Source organism: Dermacentor silvarum, chromosome 2, assembly GCF_013339745.2.
Source record: "Dermacentor silvarum isolate Dsil-2018 chromosome 2, BIME_Dsil_1.4, whole genome shotgun sequence".
NCBI lineage: Eukaryota > Metazoa > Arthropoda > Arachnida > Ixodida > Ixodidae > Dermacentor > Dermacentor silvarum.
In genome coordinates this window covers 248,295,721-248,316,958 of record NC_051155.1, presented here as the reverse complement: position 1 = coordinate 248,316,958, position 21,238 = coordinate 248,295,721, and the positions used below count along the sequence as shown (strand labels likewise).

Sequence of the window (21,238 nt, the reverse complement as noted above, 5' to 3'; positions counted from 1 at the left end):
TGCTGAGTGAGAGTTGTAAACTTCATAGTCTGGTTATCATAAAATTTGCGATTTTCAACAATTCGTATAAAGACAATGACGGCTTAAATAAAAACGCTTAACCTTGCACTCTGCCGCGCAACGCTTGAAACAGCGAAGCTGGACGATCCTAGCCCAGCATTTTCCGGAAGTGCGCGCGAACTTTTCATCTTATTACTCATGAAGATAATTTCTTTTCGCGCGTCTCGGACTTACGGCCGTCACTGCGCGCTGCATAGCGCAGCTTGCAACACCGATACCGCGTTGCAATGCCGACAACGCGTTCCAGCAGACCCGCTCCGGGAATGCGTCTCTCTCTCTCTCTCTCTCTCGCTCTCATAGCGCGCAAAACCTCTTCACCTCGCAGAGCACTGAGCGTGCGAACGTGCCAGCTGTGGACGAAGACGACGACGCTCGAACGCAATCATATGGTTCGCATAAATGCATGTTCTGCAAGCGTGGCTGTATAGCAGATATACCCAAATTGGGAAGACGTAAAGTTTTTGACAGTGGAATACCAGAAAAATGACAGCTGTGTTGAAACCCTGATATTACTAGGTTTGTATGCAATTTGGAGATCACGAACTGACTACATGCTAGCTCTAGAAAGCGCGAAACCGGCGTGGACCCACTTTTGTGATGCTTTTACATGCACAAGTTCGCTGCTTGACGGTGAAGATGAGTTTAGCAAGACATGGCAGGTGTGGCAGAAGCGCCTGCAGCAAAGACTGTTCTTTATGTAGATGTGTGATTCCCGCTCTCTGTGGTTAGGAAACCTGTGCAAAACGCTTGTGTGCACGGTGCTTGCTATGTTGAAAAAAAAATAAAGTGGCCGAGTGGTTAAAAAAGAAAAGCCTAGTGGTTACGACGCTCGCCTTGGGACCAGGGTTACGCTGGTTTGAATCCCACCTCGGCAAGAGAGATTATTTTCTTTTATTTCTTGATAGTTTCTTGATACGAACCAAAAATTACAGCTGGCTTAAACAGCTTCGCTATAAAAAAAATGTGCTTCCCACAGTCGCTAGATTCTAACTTTTTCTTTTAAATGCAACAAACCTCATCAAGTCTGGTGCAGTGGTTGCGGAGAAGAAAGGATTTCTCCTTTCCCATGTATTTAGATAGGAGCCCCCAGCTAAAGCTTCCCCTCAAGTTCACGTGCAACGTGACGCCATCGGGATGTTCGACATCCGCCTGCTATGACTCTCAGTGGCGCTGGCTAATGCCCTCAGGGCTAGAGATAGCTTGCGATCTCCTCATTAGCGAGGCTGTCACGCCACGCTTCGCTCCGTTTGCGACGTGCCACACGAAACAGATTGTCCGTGCCAGCCAATATATCGCGAAATGAAAACACGTATAGAGCTGCGCTCAAATTTCGCATCCTGAGAGTATCTTAATCGCCGCCGAATTTTTTAGGACTTCAAGCTTTAGAGACGCATCTCGATTTCACACTGCGCTTTCAGCGTGCACGCAAACGAACCAGAACACCAACGCGCGCCGGCGGGGTATTCTCTCTCGCTCCGTGCAGTGGAAATATCATTTGTTTCATCCAATCTACAGCCGCTCAAGGCCTATATGGATAGACCGTTTTATTGAGGGCCCGGCCATTTTGACATCCCATGCTGTGGTATGTGGAATCGTGCTGGAGGGTGCATGGTGAACGGGCTGTTGACGACGAGTGGCAAGTTTTCGCGTTTTCCTGAGAACTGTCAACAAGTTTTGGGAATTGGGAAGCTTCTTAGCGTGTCGTTACAAAGCTTTGAGCCGCATTACCGAACGGCGACGGGCCTAGTTCTGCCCGCGATTGAAATAGGAGGCGAGTCAAGTCTGAACATTGTCGATACGTAACGTACGTGCCACGTGTTATTATTGTATGTCTAGCCTTGAACGCTATCAAGGTATCACTCAGGTGACAACAATCAGATGTGTCTGCGTGTTTCATGCGGTGTGCCGCACCAGCGTACATCCCAATACAGGTAACTACGAAGCTCCCAGGAAACACAATTTGCTAGCCTCGTGCTACTAAAATGTTCGCGGTGCAACTTTCTAAGCATTGTTTACCTGGCACCCTGGACTGGCTTTACAAAATAAATAACTGCAAGATAACTCGACCGGAAGGGCCGTCAACATGGATAAAATGGCCTAATGACAGTGGCCACGAATATGCCAAAATCAACCAGACGCACGCGACGCGTTGAAGGAATATGCGCACTCTGGGTCTCGAGTAGTGCCTGTGCAAGGGCACCTCGCCGACTTGAGAGATCTGAAAAACGAACGGCTACTCTTTGCAACAGCAACTTAATTTTCTGAAGTGATACAGCGCGTGATGCGCGGCGTCGGCCAGACAACTTGCCGGCGAGAATCGGATGCACGGGTGAAACCATGTGAATTAAGGGTAGCCGGCCCACATTAGGGAACGATAAAGAACACACCTTCATTTTCTTCGCCGGCACGTACTGTTCTCACAATACGTCCCCAGTTTTTCACCAGAACGTCGGTTGCCAAGCATGACATTCTTAGAACACATATGAATTGGTTAAATTTATTGTGAGTGCACGAAGAGATAGCTGACTTCGTCCATTGGCACTAGTTCACCGACTCAAATACGCACCTTTCGTTCATGTGACCAGTTTGATCATGGGTGCCGAGTTCGTGGCCGTGCGCACCCTGGAAACAAAATTTTTTGAACATACACGCGACGAAGCTGACGGCGTCAAGTCCTTTCTGTTCATGCTGGCAATCCAAAGCGGACGCTTGTCTGCAACCACATCGGCGGAGTCCACGCAGTTGCCGCAGCTGAAGAAGCACTTCACGTTCGAGAGTTATTTTTGCAGCCGAATACAGCACAGTTGTAGCCCGTCGACGTTCAGTCATCTGACATCGCAGCAAGCACAGACAGAACACGTTAGAATGGCACTAAGTCGCGATGAAACGGCTACTATTCCAAGCTGCCGGTGGGAGAAACGGCGATCCGCACATACCAGTGCGAGGAGGAGAGCGGCGCGCTGGTTCGAGGCTACGTTCCTCCTCGCCGATAAAACGGTCTATAAGCATGACAGGTAACGTTTGGCGTGATATGACTTAATACTTACCACGTGACGTTGTTGTGTTCATAACAAAATTATTTTATTTGTGTTGAACTGTCAGCATCTTGTTATGCAATCTTGGCATCATTGAAATATGCCAAGCTGCCTAAGGCGATTCGAAACAATTTCATTCACAATAAATGGGTTAAACCTCAGTGGTTCGACACGAGACGTTCGCGTGGCAACCTATCATCTGTGAAAACCAAATGGAAACAAAGCGGCAATCTATTACGTGATATCAGCACATATGTAGAAAACAAGGCAAAGAGGCTAGGAGATGGGTACTGATATCCTCCCGACATCCGAGAGGAACCGACGCTGCCCGCAGTCGTGGCCTCCGAGATCACACGGCACTCCGCAGGAAAATCAGTTCTGCAGAAATAGTTCTGCAGGTGGAGGAAGTAGAGCGTCGGTCCCGAGTTTGATTCCCGAATAACAATGAATTTTCTTCAACTGCGAAGCTTTCAGAGAAACCCATCTCTCTCTTTCTCTTTCTCTCTCTCTCTCTGCGAAGTTTTCTGTATACGTTTTTCTCTCCCCTTCCCCAGTGCAGGGTAACAAACTATATATTTATCTTATCTCCCGGTTAAATTTCCCGCCTTTCGTATGTCATTTATCTCTCTCTCTCTCTCTCTCTCTCCCGTATCGAGCTTCCTTTGTGGCTCCCTGCTACACGAATGACACTTTTTTTTTTTTTTAGAGTTGTACGGAATGCGAAAAACACTGACTGGCATGTTTCCATGGTTAAAACGAGACTGCAGTTCACAAAATGAGGCCCACGGGTCCTGAAGGAGAAGGTGTACTTGCTTTCGGCCCCATTTTTCGGGCCCCATCGATCCCCAGCCTAACACGAGTGCGGAGTGATTGACAAAGAGCGACGTTGTACTTTGCCTGCCAACCATTCTCTGCTGCAAATTTCAATGAGAAAACCGATGAGGTTCCGCTGAGACGCATCCAAGAACTGCTCTCTCGCAGCGCATTAAGCGCCTGCTTTTCGCAATATTCAAAGGCGGAATGCACTGTTTTAGCTATTCCACACTACGGGTCATTACATATGTTGGCCTTTCCTGTAGTACACCGTATATGTGAACGCGTCCGTACGAAGTAGCATATGCGTACATGGCGAAGACTATCTGAGGGGGGAGCACGCAGCGTACTTGAAGGGGCGCGTACACTTCCTCATTGGCAGCAATGTTCGACGGTCGTCGGCGGCCCGCAAAGGAACTGGTCGGCCCTTGACGGCCTTCTCACTCTAAGCATTGGAAGTGGACCAACGCCAGGGAGCATCTGGATACGAAGCGGGCGACGCCGTCAAAAGGTGAGACGAACGCCCCGCAACTTACATCGATGCGGGTTGCGCGGCGCGCTTTTCACTGAACTTGTCGGGTACGCTGGTCACGTTCATCACTCTGGTTGAACAATGCCCAGCGCTCACGCTTATGGCATCACTAACCGTTGAATAATCGACCACCGACGCTGCTGCCAGCGAAGAAACTAGAAAAAAATTGCGCTTGTTTTAAATTAGCAAATAGCTATGTAACTGATTTATCGATATCGGCAAAAATGAGCAGTGAGAACAGCTTTTTCTGCTGGTTCGGTACGCTGCGGTACCATGACTAATGTGCCAGAAAAATTAGCCGGAGGTACAACACAAAATGAGGAGCCTACTGACGTTTATTCGTGCCGGTGCATGTACGTTGCGGCGTGTTAATTATTTTTGCACCCAATCTCCCATGGCATCATTTCTTATTCGACAAGTTAAATTTGACTTACGTGCGTACTCCAGAGCAGTATTTGACTTTTACGCCCACATTCACCTTACCACAGGCCTCCACCTAACAAACCATGTGCAACACTACAGTCTGTTTTGTTTACTACTGTCACGGTCGGAAGAACTATGCGGACAACGCTCCATCACTGTATATGTATGCTCTTCTATCTAGCATAAATGCTGCAACGTGCTGGCCTTGTCATGTATGCGCGCATAAGCGTACGTTTTGAAGTTCCCCAACAGCCACGCGAATAGGAACGTAATGCAGGAATAGCGGGACACAATATATAGCAGGGGTGTTCCAATAGTGAAATTTTCTAATCGACTCCATTATCGAATATTTTCTCATTTCTAAAGCAACATGAAATGTGAAGTTTGCGCCGAGTACGTTTGGTAAAAACAGAAATCAGCTTTATATACACTGACACAGGCATGCAATCATCATCAGCAGCTGCCTATCTTTAGTATATTGGCACGACGAAGGCCTCTCCCAGCGATCATTCGTTACCCTTATCTTGCGCTAGCTGATTCCAAGTTATGCCTGCAAATTGCCTAACTTCATCAACCGACCTAGTTTTCTGGCGTCCTCGACAGCGCTTCCCTTTCCTTGGCACCCATGCTGCAACTCTAATCTACCATCAGTTATCTGCCATACCAACACGTGACCTGCCCAGCTCCATTTTTTCCCTCTTAATGTCAATTAAAATACCGGCTACCCCCCTTCGCTCTCTAATCCACACTGCTGTCTTCCTGTCTCTTAACGTTTCACAAAATTTTTCGTTCAGTCGCTCTTTGCGCGGTCCTTAACTTCTTCTCAAGCTGTTTTGTTAACATCCAAGTTAACACCCGTCTGGTCGGGAGGAAACATTGTGAGTAGTTGAAAGTTGGACGCCGACCATAAAAAATAGAAATAAAAGACGTTTCGGCCATGTTGTCTACACAAACTGTAAGTTTACATTTTAATAGCGTTTGCCGACAACGTCAGCTATGAAACTTTTCGTAAGAATCTTGAATTTTATTTATTTATTTATTTATTTATTTATTTATTTATTTATTTATTTATTTATTTATTTATTTATTTATTTATTTATTTATTATACATTCCCACATTCGCTCAGAGAGCATAACAGTGGGGGGGGGGGGGGGGGGGGGGGATAATGCAAATGCAGAACAGTGGTAATTAAGGTTACATAACAAAAAGAACACGGTGACGAATAATACAGTACAGGCAGCATCAGAGACATTTACTGAAGCGTCTAGCTCTATGTAAGTCTAAAAAATGAATACGATAAAAGCGACAGTAGTTTTGTCTATAAATAAATTGGAAATTTGGTACATTTTCCATAAAATTGAAGATTCTTACGAAAAGTTTAATAGCTGACATTGTCGACAAACGCTATTAAAATGGAAACTTATAGTTTGGGTAGGCAACATGCCGTATTGCTACGCAGTAATATATATACATACATACATACATATATATATATATATATATAAACTTTTTTGCGGCACCTCGTTTGACGTAGTTTTTTCGTAGTAAACTGTGAAAGGGCCTGATGTGATGAGGCCGTGACTTCCTTAAATTACATCTGAGATAGTCGAGCAACACGTCTGTAACACTTGGCATGGAATGACCGTGTAACAATCACCCAGCGTTTGCGCAAAGCCGATGCATGCATGGCCCGCGTGCTGTGGAGGATTTGCTACGGGTGAGAGGGGCGACAGCGAGCCAAGAACGCCGATTCCTTGATGCGCGCTGAGACAGTGAAATGGTTCAGGGGCACGTTCGCCTTGGCACAAGTACGCGTCACGCCAGCAGCGTTGTGGCCGTGAACTCTGTTCATGTGTGACTTTGGGCGCGTGCCACCACGCTTGCTTAGTTAGTCATTGAGTTTTTACAGGCGATTCATAAAGCCCGCAAAGCTACGAGCCTTACTTCGGGTAACGTTCGAATACCTTGCTATCGCTATCGATGATTCACCCTTCGAGCGAAAATGCGACCATTTTTGACTGAGCACTATTACGATGAGATCAGGTGTATGCTGAGTTTACTTTTTTTTTGCGTGTTATATTGTTACACATAAAAATATTGCTAGTGGTATCCTCTTCTCTTCGTCGAAACACAGCATTGATTCAGCATATGATGAATGCAACAGCACTGTTCTGAATGAATCATCGCTGAAAAAAAAAAAATAGAAATACCGGCAGACATACGACATTGCGGATACGCAAATGGGAAACGGAATTCGAGAAAACGAGGCCACAGGCTAGCGCGAGCGTTCTCGCAGCGCGTCGGGTTCTTGCGTAACGTTTTTTACAGCCCCCGTGAAACCCACCTCACCGCGCGCAGGCCGAGCAGCAGCAATTACACCGGCGCGGCGTTGAATTGAGGTTTCAAATGAACACTTTTAAATTTAATACATGGTTATAAAGTCTCCCGTATATGTCAAAGCTTTACACAGAAATTTTAAGCAGTTTGCTTCTAAAATTGTAAATTTTTATTGACTACTAAATGAAGATTCCGACGGCATTGAAAAGTTCTTACGGCGCCACCAATATACTGACAACTTCTAAAATTTTACGGCGTGTTTCTGTCTAGTGTACACGAGTTGAATCTCGATACACGCATTAGTAGTTCACAAACGTCAATTGTTTTAGTCACTGGTCAAAAGCATTGAAACTCCTGCTAGCACAAGTTTGATAACTTCTTATAGTGATGAGCGATAATTCTGAAATTAGTTTACCGCATTTATACTAAGACACACTCTATTCTAACCAAGTTCCATCTCGATACGCCGGGTAGGATAGTTCTGAAGCGACGCACCCCACAAAGCTATTGAGCGCAACTACCAGTATTTCGGCAATCTCGGTTTAGCTGCCAGACAAATCAAAGCTCTCCTGCTAACAATCGCCAGAATTTAAAATTTGTCTCTTAATTGTAACAAAATTTCATTCAATCCAATTCAGCGGCTGCTTATGAAAGCTTTTCTGCGTTTAAACTTTGATATCACGATCAAAGATGGCTTCGATCTGAAGGCTATATACTCTCAACTAAGAGGTAAATCTTACAAGTACAAAAATTATCTTCACACAGCTTTCTATACAGCCGACAAACAAAACGCAGTTCAATTTGTGATGACGGCTTTTCTAAATTCACATACTTTCTGTCTCTCTGATCGTGTTTTCTGCGCCTCAATCTCTGATACATCGCATCGTCGTGGTCATTTCATAGACCATTTCAGTGAAACAATTCATTTACGACCTGGCGCTTTCTTTCAACCGTAGCAAACACGTGGCATGTAGCATGCACTTTGTAGCAGACAAAAATGAACGAGTGCGTTAATTATGACTTTGGTGCATTTGTGCGAGAATAAGATGCCTAACTTGATTAGGTTCAAGAGAGAATAAGATTGCGACGAATGATTTGAGCCTTCAGATAATGCATTTTATATTCTCTACTTGTAGAAATATAGTGTGACGGTTTGAAAAACAATCTACCCAGCGTCACGGTGTCTCAATTAAGCAACTGACATTTTTGCGCTTTCTATGGCAAAATTATGTATGCAATGTTTCCCTAAAATAGGCGCGGCTCCACCCCATTCTGGAAAAAGCGATTAGTTCCTTTCTTTCCTTTCGGAATTGCGCGAGGACAAGACCACTCGGCCAAAACGTCGGACTCCGTTCTTACACAATGCAATAACGACCCCCATTTTTCGTGCTGATTAGTTTTTTTCTGACATATTGTGCTCTCAATACTCGCAAGTCAATTGAATGTATTTTTAAGACTAACGTCTCCGTTATGTCGACTATGACGATCATAGTCTGTCAAGAGCTGATTCAGTTTTTCTAGGAAAACGAGATATTGAGGTGATAAGACGGCGCTGTGGTTTTGCAGAAGGTTTGCACGTTGAACCTGAGCAGCGCAGGTCGGTCATACGGGGCAGAGTAAGCGTGGGCATGATCTTGTCTCGTACTGTAAGACCAAGAATGAAGCGCGGCCTGTGCAGAGTGGGGAATCTCGCGGAATATACGCCACTGTTGCGTGTCTGTAACGTAACATCAGCACCATACAACCGAGTCTGGCGTTGTGGGTACAAAAGCTGGCACCGACATAGTGCAACCTAGGAAATGCAAACCAGTCCCTCTTTTCATCCAGAAACAGCGCAGTGACTTCTCGCCTGCGGTTCCAGTCCCGCATTTTTTTTTTTTTTCTTGCCAACTGTAATGTCTGAGAAGTATAGGGTAAAGTGAAGCGAGTTGGCACATGTTCATGTTAAACTTTTCAGCACAAAAACTACACAAGGATTTAAGAAAGACCAATCAACATGGTTGGTTAGCAGACAGTCAACGGATAATCACACGGATAGTCAGCTGTGTCGTGTGATCTCCCTTGCATTCTTGTATAATTTTTGCGATAGAAAGTTAAACAGGTAATGTCTGGCAGCTGAATTCTATCATCGTTTTACACTTATTAGTAACCATCTGCGTCTGTCCGTTGCAGTGACCTTGCAGATGAACCAGTAGGCGTTCTTTGCTGTTGCCGGTGTCAAAAGTGGGCTTGGAGACATGTCGCCGTCGAAGAGAGTGGTCAAGCCCGACTCTCGGGAATGCTGGCTCGTGGCCGCGTCGGCGGCCACCTACGTCTTCTTCGCCATGATCCTGGTCAAGACCGAGTCGGTCATCTACGTTGGCTTCATGGAGATGCTTCAGCTGAGCAGGCAGGACGCCTCCTGGCCTCTCAGCATATCGCTCGTAGTCTCGCAGCTGGCCGGTGAGCTTGCACCGCCGAGAACTCGTTACCATCTTTCTTACAATCTTCTTTCTAAACACGTCCCTTATAAGATTTTTTATACGGTGTGCGGATGGTCTGTTATCGCCTTATATACTATTCTGCCTTCCTACTGAGCATGTCCTCTCTGTACTTAACCCATATATACCTAGTTGGAAGTAGTTGGTTAAGAGTTTTACGCTGCAATTTCACGTACGTACTTACTTCATGTACACCCGTAAGCAAAAGTATACGGACCACAGGGTCACTGAAAAAACTGAATTTCTTCGTAACTAACAAGCATAAACTGGAATTCACGATTACACTGAAAAGTTCGCAATGTCAAGTTGGGATTACAGTCCTCAATTTCAATTTGCATTCACAGACAAATGGAAAAATTGGCTTTATCGTGCAACCCCTGGTCCGTATACTTTTGCTCACGGGTGTACATAAGTGTCCACTATATTCATATAGTGTTTATTATTCATAATTATTATTAATATTCTAAACATTATCAACACCATGCAGAGAAATAGAAAAAGACAAGCAGGCTAAAATGGACACCATAACCACCTGCTTGAAAACGAGAGAGAAAACGAAAAGAAAAGAGGAAGGAGGAAGAAAGGGAGAGAGGAAAACAAGGCGCACCACGACGCGTCCCATCAGCCACAGAGTACGTGAAGTGATGAGGAGCAGTCGAACTAGAAATGTCAACAAGGGGACATGTCGTCAGGGTAGCAACCGCGTTCCTTGGCAGCTTTTTTATGCACTCATTCTCCCCCACCCTCAGTGGGGGAGAAAGAGGAGGTGAATAAGCCGGGAGTTAGCTTCAGCGACACTCTTTGTTCGACTGCTCCTCATCACTTCAAGCCTCCATGTGAACTTTGTGCAGAGTACGTGAGCACTACAGGCGAAATCCGAGTCTCGCAGTTGACAAAAATTGCACCATAGCTTCGCGAGTCACCTCCTATGGAGTTGAAGCTCGACCTCACCGGGAAAAAAAAACATTGAGCGTAGTTCGAGAAAGTTCAAGCTGCTGGGAGTTTTCCAGAATTACAGAACGACAACTGCTGAAAGTTGGCCATTCTAAAAGCAAGCGCCTAAGTATTTGGCTGTAGTGTCCACATGCCGTGCACGAAGGCCTCGGCACATGTTCTTGCCAGTGAAGGTGACTTGCTACATTAATTAACGTACCCGATGCGTAACTGGAGCAAAAGGGACCTTGCGCGACGGTTTAAAGCTTGGCTAGAGTTTGGTATAGGGTAAGATCCATTGGCTACACTCATCCAGGTGTGAGCATTGTAGTATAAGTGGCGTTGTAGGTGTAAGCGTTGTAGGTAGTGTTTATATAGCATGTTAAGCCCGGTCGGGCGCGGTCGATAAATCGCGGTAGGTCAGCCGGTCGCAGTTGCAGTTGCAGCCGCCGGCGCGCCGACGCGTTGTCACGTGGTTTTTATTTTTCGCCGAAAAAAACAGTACCCAAGACTTACGTTGCTTTAAACAGTTCTCGACATATTTCACAACTTTAGCATTAACACCGCATCGAATAAATAAATTAATTGAACGTTAGCTAATTATTCTTAATTAAGTAAATGTATGTGAAAATTTAAAAAAATACTCATGACTATCATGATCAGGCCCGTCAACATATAGGGCACCGTTCGCGTCAAGCCCTCCGTTATTTTTTCAATCTTAGGTACATTTAGTTAGGATGTTCCGCCGTTATGTATAAACTATCTTACGCACAGCTAAAAACAATTTTTATAAAGATCTGAAGTCGATAGGCTCAATGTAGCTTGGCCAATTAGGCGTATTTATAGCTTTCCCATGTTTCCGTATGAGACGTGCGGTAACACGGTTACTCTATCTTCTACTTGCTCAGTTTGGCTGGAAAGAAAGATTCACCGTGCGGTAAGGTGCAGTTTCGTATGGTAATACGGCATTGCTAAACCCACGGTGGCTAAACCTATCTATCGTTATGCACAAACTAAAATCGCGTATCACGCTGTCAAACAGGCCAAAAAGAAAAATACGACGATATACATATTACGGCAATCTTGATGCTCGATTTGAAATACATGTGCGAATTACGCTACAGAAAAACTAAATGCTCAAGTCACCGATCCAGGAACGACTAAACTATATAGCGGTCCTTGAATATCCGACCCTTCGAATATGAAAGATAGTTCTTATTCTATTAGCATCCGATCCAAATTTTTTCGAATGTTCGTTTACGGGCGCCTGCACTGGCCTAGTACGGTTATTCGAACAGTGCGTGCACGGTTGTATCCTCACCTGTTCTGTGGATGCAGTAATAATTTGTATTTATCATCATTTCTATATTCGTTATGCTGCTCCGGAGCAACATGCGAATATTGCGTCGAACGTGGCCATTACCGGGTATGACGACCAACCCGCCATTGGCGTGTCGTGAAAGCCTTTCCCAGTGCTGTCACACAGTAGTGGCTCAGCGCCATTGAGGGTCACCTCAGGTCTCTTTCTGACTCAAGGCTGGCAACACCAATGCTATAGTTTATAGTCATACAGCTGTTTGTTTTCAGAAACGATCGCCCGCTATCGAAACTTTCGTGCGCGTGAACGCGCTGACGCAGGTCCCGTGTTCGGCCTGCTCTGCCTGTGGCTGTCCGAGAGGGCCGTCCTGATCGCCGGCGCCTTGCTCTGTTCCGTGCCAGTCATGGCGTGCGGTTTCGCCCAAAGCCTCGCCGTGATCAACGTGCTCTACGGAGTGCTCTTCGGTGAGTTTTTTGTTGATCGCTTTGTGAGGATCGCCACGTTTTGTTCGCACAATGTCGCACAAGAGAGAGCGACATCTACTTTGACATAAAAGCTGAGAGGTCCGCCTGAATCATAGTTTGACCTGTTACTCAGCATTGGAGAAGGGGAGTCAAACGAGAGAGAGATAGAGAGAGAGAGGGATGTTGATGATGCGGACGAACACGGTGATGAATGAACTTGAATAGCGAAGACATTTCAAAGTCTCAAATCCGGACAACTATATTATATCGTGGGCGTATTCTGTTGTCTTGCAGTACATCTCACTCGATCCTCGCAGTCCGGGCTGTGGAGTGGCGGAATTAGACGTATACGTGCCCGATAACTCAACTATAGGTTAAAAAGCTTTTGCGGTGGACTTGTTGACTTTCTCTACCATGCAGGACAAGCATTTCCAATTAAGAAGCAACTCACACGCCTAGCCGAATGCGATTAGCATTCTCAAATGCAGTAAAGCCGGCGTCAAAAGTTTACAGGCCGTGGGTTTCATGAAAAAGTGTAATTTCCCAGCAATTTGTTCCCCCAGATAGTAAAACCGTGCGAAACTATGTTGCTCGCATGTATTTGTACAGGTTAGAAATCCGAATACAATGCTGCGTGCCCAGATTGCAGGAATCTCAGAAACGCGGTTCGGAATCCTTCCATGCCAACTGTGCATGTGAAACGCAGAAACGCTCTCACAGTTTAAAATAATATTTCTCTTTAGTGCCCTTTTAAACGGTCTACACGTGCCTCAGCCAATCGGTTGATGAACAGCCGTATATTTGTCCTCGTTTCCTTGACTGCAGGCCTAGGCCTCGCATGCGCCGAGCTGGTGCCGTTCTCAGTGGTGGCGCGCCACTTCGTGTCGTTCCGAGGCACGGCGCTGGGCCTGCTGTTCATCGTGACCTCCGTCTCGGGTTTTGTGTCCCCCATGGCTCTGGAGTTCCTGCGCCAGACGTACGGCTTCCGCTGCACGCTGCACCTGGTCGGAGCCATCATACTCAACATGCTGCTCGGGTGCTTCATTGTGAGCCGCGTCGACCGCACTGATAGTTCGATCGACGAGCCGCCCGTCGTCACCGCGACAAAAAGCAAGGACCTGCTTGCCGAGCCGCCTCGATTGCCAGCCGATCGGCGGAGGTCCAGCTTCCAAGCAGCCTCGCTCGGACAGTCATGCTCCATCAAGCTGGCCCAGTCCCTTATGTCACTGGACAAGAGGTAGCGCATCCTGCCATTTTCTGCGTGAATTTCAACTGCTGCTCTTATATTCCATACGGCACACCTCACGTAATTTCGTATATGTGGCATTTGTGAGCAACTTCCATGTTGCGTCGCATGTCTAAGCTTCAAATTTCCGGAAGGTGAGGAAAACGGATGTTTCTTTTTGGTTTTTATCCATTTCCAAAAAAGATGTTGGCGTCATTACCACCACATGATATAGCACTGGCATGTAACAGAACCGCGAAATCCATTCCAAGAGCAGCAGTATAGCCTGTGTATTCTTGACAAGGGCGGCCCGTTTTCTTTTCATTTACTCTATACTCTTAGTGCGTGTCTTTCGGCGACCTGCACGACCGTCGGTCATCGGCTAAAGTATTAAATTACTTTATCGACCGTCATTGGAGCCCGCGTTGACCATCGCGAGCCAATGTTGGTGTGTCGAGGATCGGCGCTCACTATAATGCCTCCCCGTCCTATATACTGCAGGGACCGTTCTGCGCGGGCCAAGCTACGGCGCAACATGCGCTCCATGCTCGCGCTGCCCTTCGTGCACATCTGCGTGTCGCGCGCGGCTGCCCTGTTCGCTCTCACCACCATCCTCATCACCGTGGTGGACTTCGGCGAGGACAACGGCCTGTCGGGCTACGACGCCGTGTCCCTGCTCACGGCGTACGCCGTCGGCGACCTGTGCTCGCGCCTCATCACGGCGCTGGTGCTCGACACGCGCTTCATGAGCACCAGCTCCACGCTGTTATGCATGTTCGTGCTCCAGGCGGTCGTCATGGCCGTCATGAGCTTCGAGACCAACTACTGGGTGCTGCTGGGATGCTGCTTCGTCACGGGCCTCTCGAGCGGCGGCCGCTTTTTCACCTGCACCGTCATGGTGGCCGAGGAGTTCGACGAGGACGCCATCTCCCTCAACCTGGGAGTCATGAACTTCGTGTCCGGCATCGCGTGCTTCATCAGACCGCCCATAATCGGTGAGCGTCAGATTCACTCGAGGGCCCCCATTCCGGAAGATGAAAGAAATATATCTGAACGCTTTGAAGGACCTAAAATAAAGTTCACTGCCAGCCTGCCGGCCTGCCTGCCTGCCTGCCTGCTTTGAAGGAGGGATAAGCAGATGTTGTATAAGGAGGGAATAGAATCATTCGGCAGGTGTTGGGAGAGCCGGTGTCATAGCAAAGATAACACGAGTACTGACGTCATCCGCGTCGACATTGCGTAAATATTGGCGTCGCGTGAGGTTACACGTGTTGAGTTGCAGGACTGCCTTAATTGGCGGCGCTAAGTAGCAAACTTAGCAGCAATAATGAATTGGCAAATCTGGCGGGCCCTAAATATTGTTTACCAGAAAGATGTTAATTCCGTCAATTATACCGCGGTTCATTGCTCTCCGAGTTGGCTTGCCTGTGTCCCTTTATTTGTCTTGTGCTGGCTCTTGCAGCAGCATTTCTTATTATTATTTGTTTTGCACACATAAAAACAATGACAGAGAAGAGTAAGAGAGCTAGCTGGCAAGTGCCACATGGAGGGGCACAACGCCTGCCGGCTCAAGAAGAGAAAGGTACATAGAAAAGAACAGTGACGTAACACTCAACTAAAGCAGATTAATGGATTACTTAATGTCTGCTTTCCTGTATGCGTCCCTGTATGTGTTTGTTTTTTATGTGAACCAGCTAACACGCAAAACTCGAGAAGTACTGGCGCCACTCGAAAGATTGGTGCAACCTATCACAAAAAAAAAATAATAATTTCCATGGACAACTAGTCACTGCAACGCCCGATGTGCTGCAGATTATAGCACGATGATATAGGTTAAAGCTTCTTATACCATTTTGAAATGACCAGCTTTGCTGACAACATAATACATGCGCGTACGTTGGTGCAGGTTACTGCCGTGACGTGCTGGGTTCGTATACGCCGCTGTACCTGTTGCTGGCCATCATTAACGCATTCTTCACCGTCACATGGAGCCTGAAATTCATTCTCTCTTTCCGCAAGAAAAAGGCACCGCCACCACTCAGGGAAGTCCTACAAGAGCTGCCAGGTGAAGTGCTTTATGTATATAGCATATGTATATATATATTGTCAAGTTCTCGTGACGGTGAAGAATGAAACACTGGCAAAGGTGTGGCTTGAGAAGTTAACCCTTCATTGTGTTAATTTGTGCTAAGAAAGGCAAGTAACGCTTAGAGCCGAATGAAGCGGCGAGCCTGATCGTCGATCGTCTATGAGTCAGACGCGTCGACCATTTTGTAGATCGCTCATCTTACTTTCCAGCGTTATCGCTGGTGTTCGCGCACGTTCTACAATGCACACCACTATTCGCGTCGTCGCGCATGCAACCTGATTACAGGCAAGATGTTTTCGCTAAAGAATCGGTGACAACATTCGAGAAAGTTACCATTCCTGAAGGTGCGTCTTGCGCCAAGCGATAGTTTTAACAGTTAGCAGGTGAAAAGCGGCTAACAAACACACGTTTATTTTGACGTTTGAATATAAACCTATGTGCGTGCGTGGAAAGTTCCAAATTTCATGCATGAATGCAGTTGAGAATGTTCTGTGCAACGGTATTTGCTTTTGAGCGAGACTGCAGGACGCTCATGGTATCGGTCTATTTTGCGCGAAGTACTTTTTTTTTCTTCTCTCCTATAGTGGGTTTGCTACAAGTACGTTGCTAAAGCCAGCCCTTCAGTGGCGTCTTTACGTGTTTTCGTCACTCGTAAACAATTACTTTTCATGGGCCGTCTGTCTTACAGAACCTTAATTAATATGTTTTTTTTTCTCGTTTCAGATGTAAGAGGACGAATAGGGAGCATCACGTCGTTTTGAAACACACTTCTGCAGACTATGTAACATACATTACGATTCGTTTTCTAGCTTGGTTGAAAAGGTTGCCTCGGAAGCCGCGAAATACATCCCATGCCTTTGCTAAACGAAAAAAAAAAAGAATAGTAAGTAAACAACGGCAAAGTAATTGCGGCTTGTTAATGGCACTTAAGGATACAACGATTCAGGTCGTTAAGGTGACAATACCGAAAACGAGAACAAAATTAGCGCTCGAAACCGGGTTGCAGTCGGAGACGTTATCACAGAGCGTCTGACCTCAAGCGCCAAAGCTGGGACTTCGTTTCAACGTGAACTGAATGACTTCTGAAGGTAGTGCCCCGTGTTCTGGAAGCGATCGTCTCTCATCGATTGGCATTTCCAGGAAGCTGCTCTGCAGTAAACCGAGAGCAGTGACACGAGGAAGCATCCTCACACATTCGTAGTTGTTGACGCTGCGAGCTGCAGCGATAACGGAGGCTGAGGCCCATATACATGCAAGGCCACTTTTTGCTACAACAGAGAGCTCAGCTATCTGCGCGCACATGGATACACGGCGAGTTCCATAATTCATATATACACAACACGACTTGCAAGATCACTGCCAGATATCTGACGCAAATTTCAGGAAGCATAAACACAGGAAGAATAGCGCCTTCCAAGTCATCACGTTACCTCCACGGCCATGAATGTCCGGGTTCCAGATCAAAACTTATGTAGAAGGGCACAAAAAGATGACAACAAAGCATATAAAAACGCATTTGAATTCGGCAAAAAGGAAGGACCGCGCTTTGCTGTGAGGATGAGTGTACTGCGTATTACCTCTTGCTCTATCTGTTCTCATGATCAGACTTCTTCGTGGTACATGACTGGGTATGGAGTCTCTAGTGCGGTTTGTATAACAGAAAATTAAATTTGTAATTATGTCAATACACGTTTATTTGTTATTTCTTTTTTAATTATCAATACATTTATGGCAAAAATGCGAGACAACGACACAAGAAGCTTGAAGGCGGTTCATCAGCCACTCAGTGGATCAGCCACTCCGTGCCACGGGTAGAAAAAAAAAGAAAACATTTATTGTTAAGAAATGCGGCCCCTGAAGCGCATTCCATGACACTCAGCTGAACAGTGGCTGCTTTTTTTTTTTTTTTTTATGAGATGCGTTCATGTTTGCTTGTGCGCGCGTGACACCATGCTTGTTAATTTAGTCAGTGTGCCTACGTTTACAAGTTCATACGACCGATAAAACTGCTATCCTTACTTTGTATAGCTGTCCACTAATTTGCTATCGCAATCGATGCTTCGCCTTTCGTGCGAAACTGCGACTTTTTTTTTTTTAGTTACAAAATTTACGACATTAGAAAGTTGAAGGGAATCATCATAAATGTCTAGTTCCGTACTTAAATATTTCAAAACGGTCATGTAAAACGAAAAATCAAAGCCCCTTTCTTAAAGACAGATGGCTGAACGTGAAGCTTTCGCCCATGCAAACTAAATCAAAGTTGCTTTCTGGGGTTTTACGTGCCAAAACCAGTTCTGATTATGAGCCACGCCGTAATGGAGGGCTTCGGATCAATTTTGACCACCTGGGGTTCTTTAAATTGCACTACAACGTAAGCACACGGACGTTTTTGCATTTCGCCTCCATCGAAATGCGGCCGCCGCGGCCGGGATTTGATCCCGCGACCTCGTGCTCAGCAGCGCAACGCATTAGCTGACTGAGCCACCGCGGCGGGTCAAAGTTGAAAACCAACGACCACGCAACGAACCCACGAAATGCTGACCGACTCGATGCGATGCATATGTGATTTGATTGCTTGTTTAGGATTGCATTTTAGATATATACAGTTCGTCTGGGTAGCGTGGTGTTGCAGTTCCCCCTGTTATTATCGGTACAACTGCGAATGTAAACTGTAGTGTTCAACGATTGTGTGCGCAGATGCGCAGATAGTTCCATTGTGTAATTTGGCTTTCCTGTAGTGAGCTTTCGGCGCTCACAGCCGAATCATAGAAAGCATCGCTTTAATAATCCGCGTCAAATTATTATTATTATTTTTTCAATTTACCGGATTACGGCACGCAGCACTGCGAAGCGCAGCTTGCAGTGCAACCCTCCTGTGGCGTAGCAAGGCAGCGAAAAATGAAGCTTCCGTCGCACTTGTCGCGATCTTATACCGATTGGCGCTGTGCGCAACTCACGATAGGATGAATAGTCAATTCAGCAGCAGAGGCGATACAGACCGCTTTATCGCGCCATATAGCCCCCGCCGTGGTTCGTATACCCACCGTGGTTGCATGCTTTGTGGTTATGGTGTTGGGCTGCTAAGCACGAGGTCGTGGAATCAAATCCCGGCCACGGCGGCCACATTTCGATGGGGGCGAAATTCAGAAAACACCCGTGTACTTAGATTTAGGTGCACGTTAAAGAACTCCAGGTGGTCCAAATTAATGCGAAGTGTCCCCCACTATACGGCGTGCCTCATGATCATATGGTGGTTTTGGCAAGTAAAACCCCGTAAATCATTCGCGCCGTATAGCCCAGCTTCATTTTTCGCCACCCTGCTAGATCACAGCAGAATTGTGCCTTGAGACGCGCTTCTCAATGTTGCGTGCGTAATCGGATAAATTCAACAAATAATACAAGGCCAGCTATTTCGGTTAGCATGACCGTTCTAAAATGTTGGAACACGAAATTAGACTTCTATGACCATTTCCTTCCACTTTTCAATACAAACATGTGTCATAAGATTTGTAACTGAGTAGTTAATTATACTGCAATTGGTTTAATTACCGAATTAACTGATTTGGTTTTTCTTGCAAATGATGTCCGCCTAGACACATAATTAATATGTAGTAACGTGATTCGAGTAACTTCTGCGAGCTTTTTCTTTTTGTTTAATTTTCGAAGTAAAAGAAAGCTATAACATAAGTCTTGGCATGCCGTATCAGCATTACTTTTCTGCATAACTATGTCAACCACGATCGGTATTGGGTGAGGACAATCTACGCAGAATTTTCCTGAACTGTAAATGGCATTGGCACATCTGCCCTGCAGCGCTGGACAACCTGAGCAAACGTTCAGAGACAGTATTCACGATATGCACTTGGGCCGTCCGCGATATGCCCAATATGCCATCGCCAGGGCGATCGTTTCATGATCACGCTGATTGGAATTGCGTTTTTCTCGAATGACGGCCAACGGCGAAACGCTCTTCCGTAAGACAGCTTTCGTGAATGCGGACCAATATCCCCCCATAACGTTTACTACAAAAAAAAAAAAAGTTGCAGTGGCTTAGCTCAGCTATGCCAGGATATACGTAGCGTTAGCAAAGGTTCAGCTGATTATTCTTAGCTTTCCTGGTTGTCTAGATTGTCAAGGATTAGCTTGATTGTCATGCTTACTGCTGCTCCAATGACACACACGCGGTGTACGTATTATGTGGCACATGTATATAGCCTTCTTCTGTTCATTCCTCCTACGCTCAACCGCTAATTGCCAGGCAACTACTTCGGGATCCGATGAGTCAAGCTTCTCCGTTCTTCTGCGCTGTTGAGCAGCATTTGCGCTCTCCTTCTTCATGGCTATACCACACTGGCAAACGCCAGTCAGAAGCGCAGAGGCTCCAGCGCAGTGTCAGACGGCGACTGCACAGCGAGCGCGCGCCGGCGCCAGTGCGTCTACCACGGCTACGACGTCACTCCTCTGGAATGCGCAGACCGGCGGCGGCGGAGTGCGCGAGAGGTGCCGGCTCCGGTGGCTCCGGTGCGCAAGCCGTGTGACATCACTGATCCTTGCGCATGCGCAGCACGGCTCTTGATGTGCCGCGCGAAACGGGCTTGGCTAGGCCAGTGTAGCTAACGCTACAAAAGCACCGCATACCCACGAAGTGAATGATGATGAGTGGGCGAAGCACGGGGGGATCATTCGGGTAACCGTGAATCCCCCGACGCCGGCAAGCGGACCCAGAGGCGGCAAGAGAGCGGGAAGCGGCGGCAAAACGCCGGAAGCGTTCTCTACCTGAGGTTGGTGGCGCCGATGCTCGGTTCAAGTGCGAGCTTCGTGAGCCCTCAGCTCCGGGTCCGCTTGCCGGCGTTGCTGTACTGCTGCAGCTTTGCGAGCCCTCAGCTCCGGGTCCGCATGCCGGCGTCGCCGTGCTGCAGCAGCTTTGCGAGCCCTCGACTCCGCTTGCAGTTGAGCCGCCACTCTCGCCTTTTCATCCATAGCGGGCGCGCCGTTATGCAAACCTGCATAACGGCGCGCCCGCTATGGATGAAAAGGCGACTCCATGCAAACCAGAGCTACGGACGACGACGACGAGGGAGGGACAAGGCTCGGCCCTAAGGTGCTTCGTCCCTAAAAATCACTGCCCCTTCCACTCCGTGAAGATGGTCGAACAGCGAAGCTGCCTCCCGGCGCTGCCGATGTGTTTCCACGTCTCGGGCGCGCACTTCGGGATCGGCCTGCCGTGGCCTCCTGGCGCTGCCGTTTAACTCGGCATCTCTGGCGCGCAGCTAAGGGTCTACCCTACGACGACGAGCCTCTTCACGAGCCAACTCTCGCTGACACTTGTGGTAGGCAGCTTCTTCCTCAGGAGTACGCACTACTCGTGGTCTTCCCATAGCTGTAGCTGGGATGGAATGTGCGGAACCACTAATCAAAATCTCCGTACATACAGCCAACACTAACGAGAACTCTACTCACCCCCCACTCCTCCGTTGACCTACTTCTTTCCTACACCGCCATTTGTTGGCGCGCCTCACGCTCTCCCC

The 21,238-nt window shown here is 47.0% G+C and overlaps 1 protein-coding gene across 1 annotated transcript; it reads left to right on the top strand.

Moving 5' to 3' along the window:
* The first annotated feature begins 8,860 nt into the window (after positions 1-8,860).
* LOC119443079 (monocarboxylate transporter 11) lies at positions 8,861-17,486 on the top strand. The gene is made up of 6 exons (XM_037708228.2): positions 8,861-9,643; positions 12,253-12,396; positions 13,222-13,633; positions 14,123-14,616; positions 15,528-15,686; positions 16,434-17,486. The coding sequence occupies exons 1-6, from the start codon at positions 9,439-9,441 to the stop codon at positions 16,469-16,471; spliced, it is 1,452 nt and encodes a 483-aa protein (XP_037564156.1). The 5' UTR covers positions 8,861-9,438; the 3' UTR covers positions 16,472-17,486.
* The last annotated feature ends 3,752 nt before the right edge of the window (positions 17,487-21,238 follow it).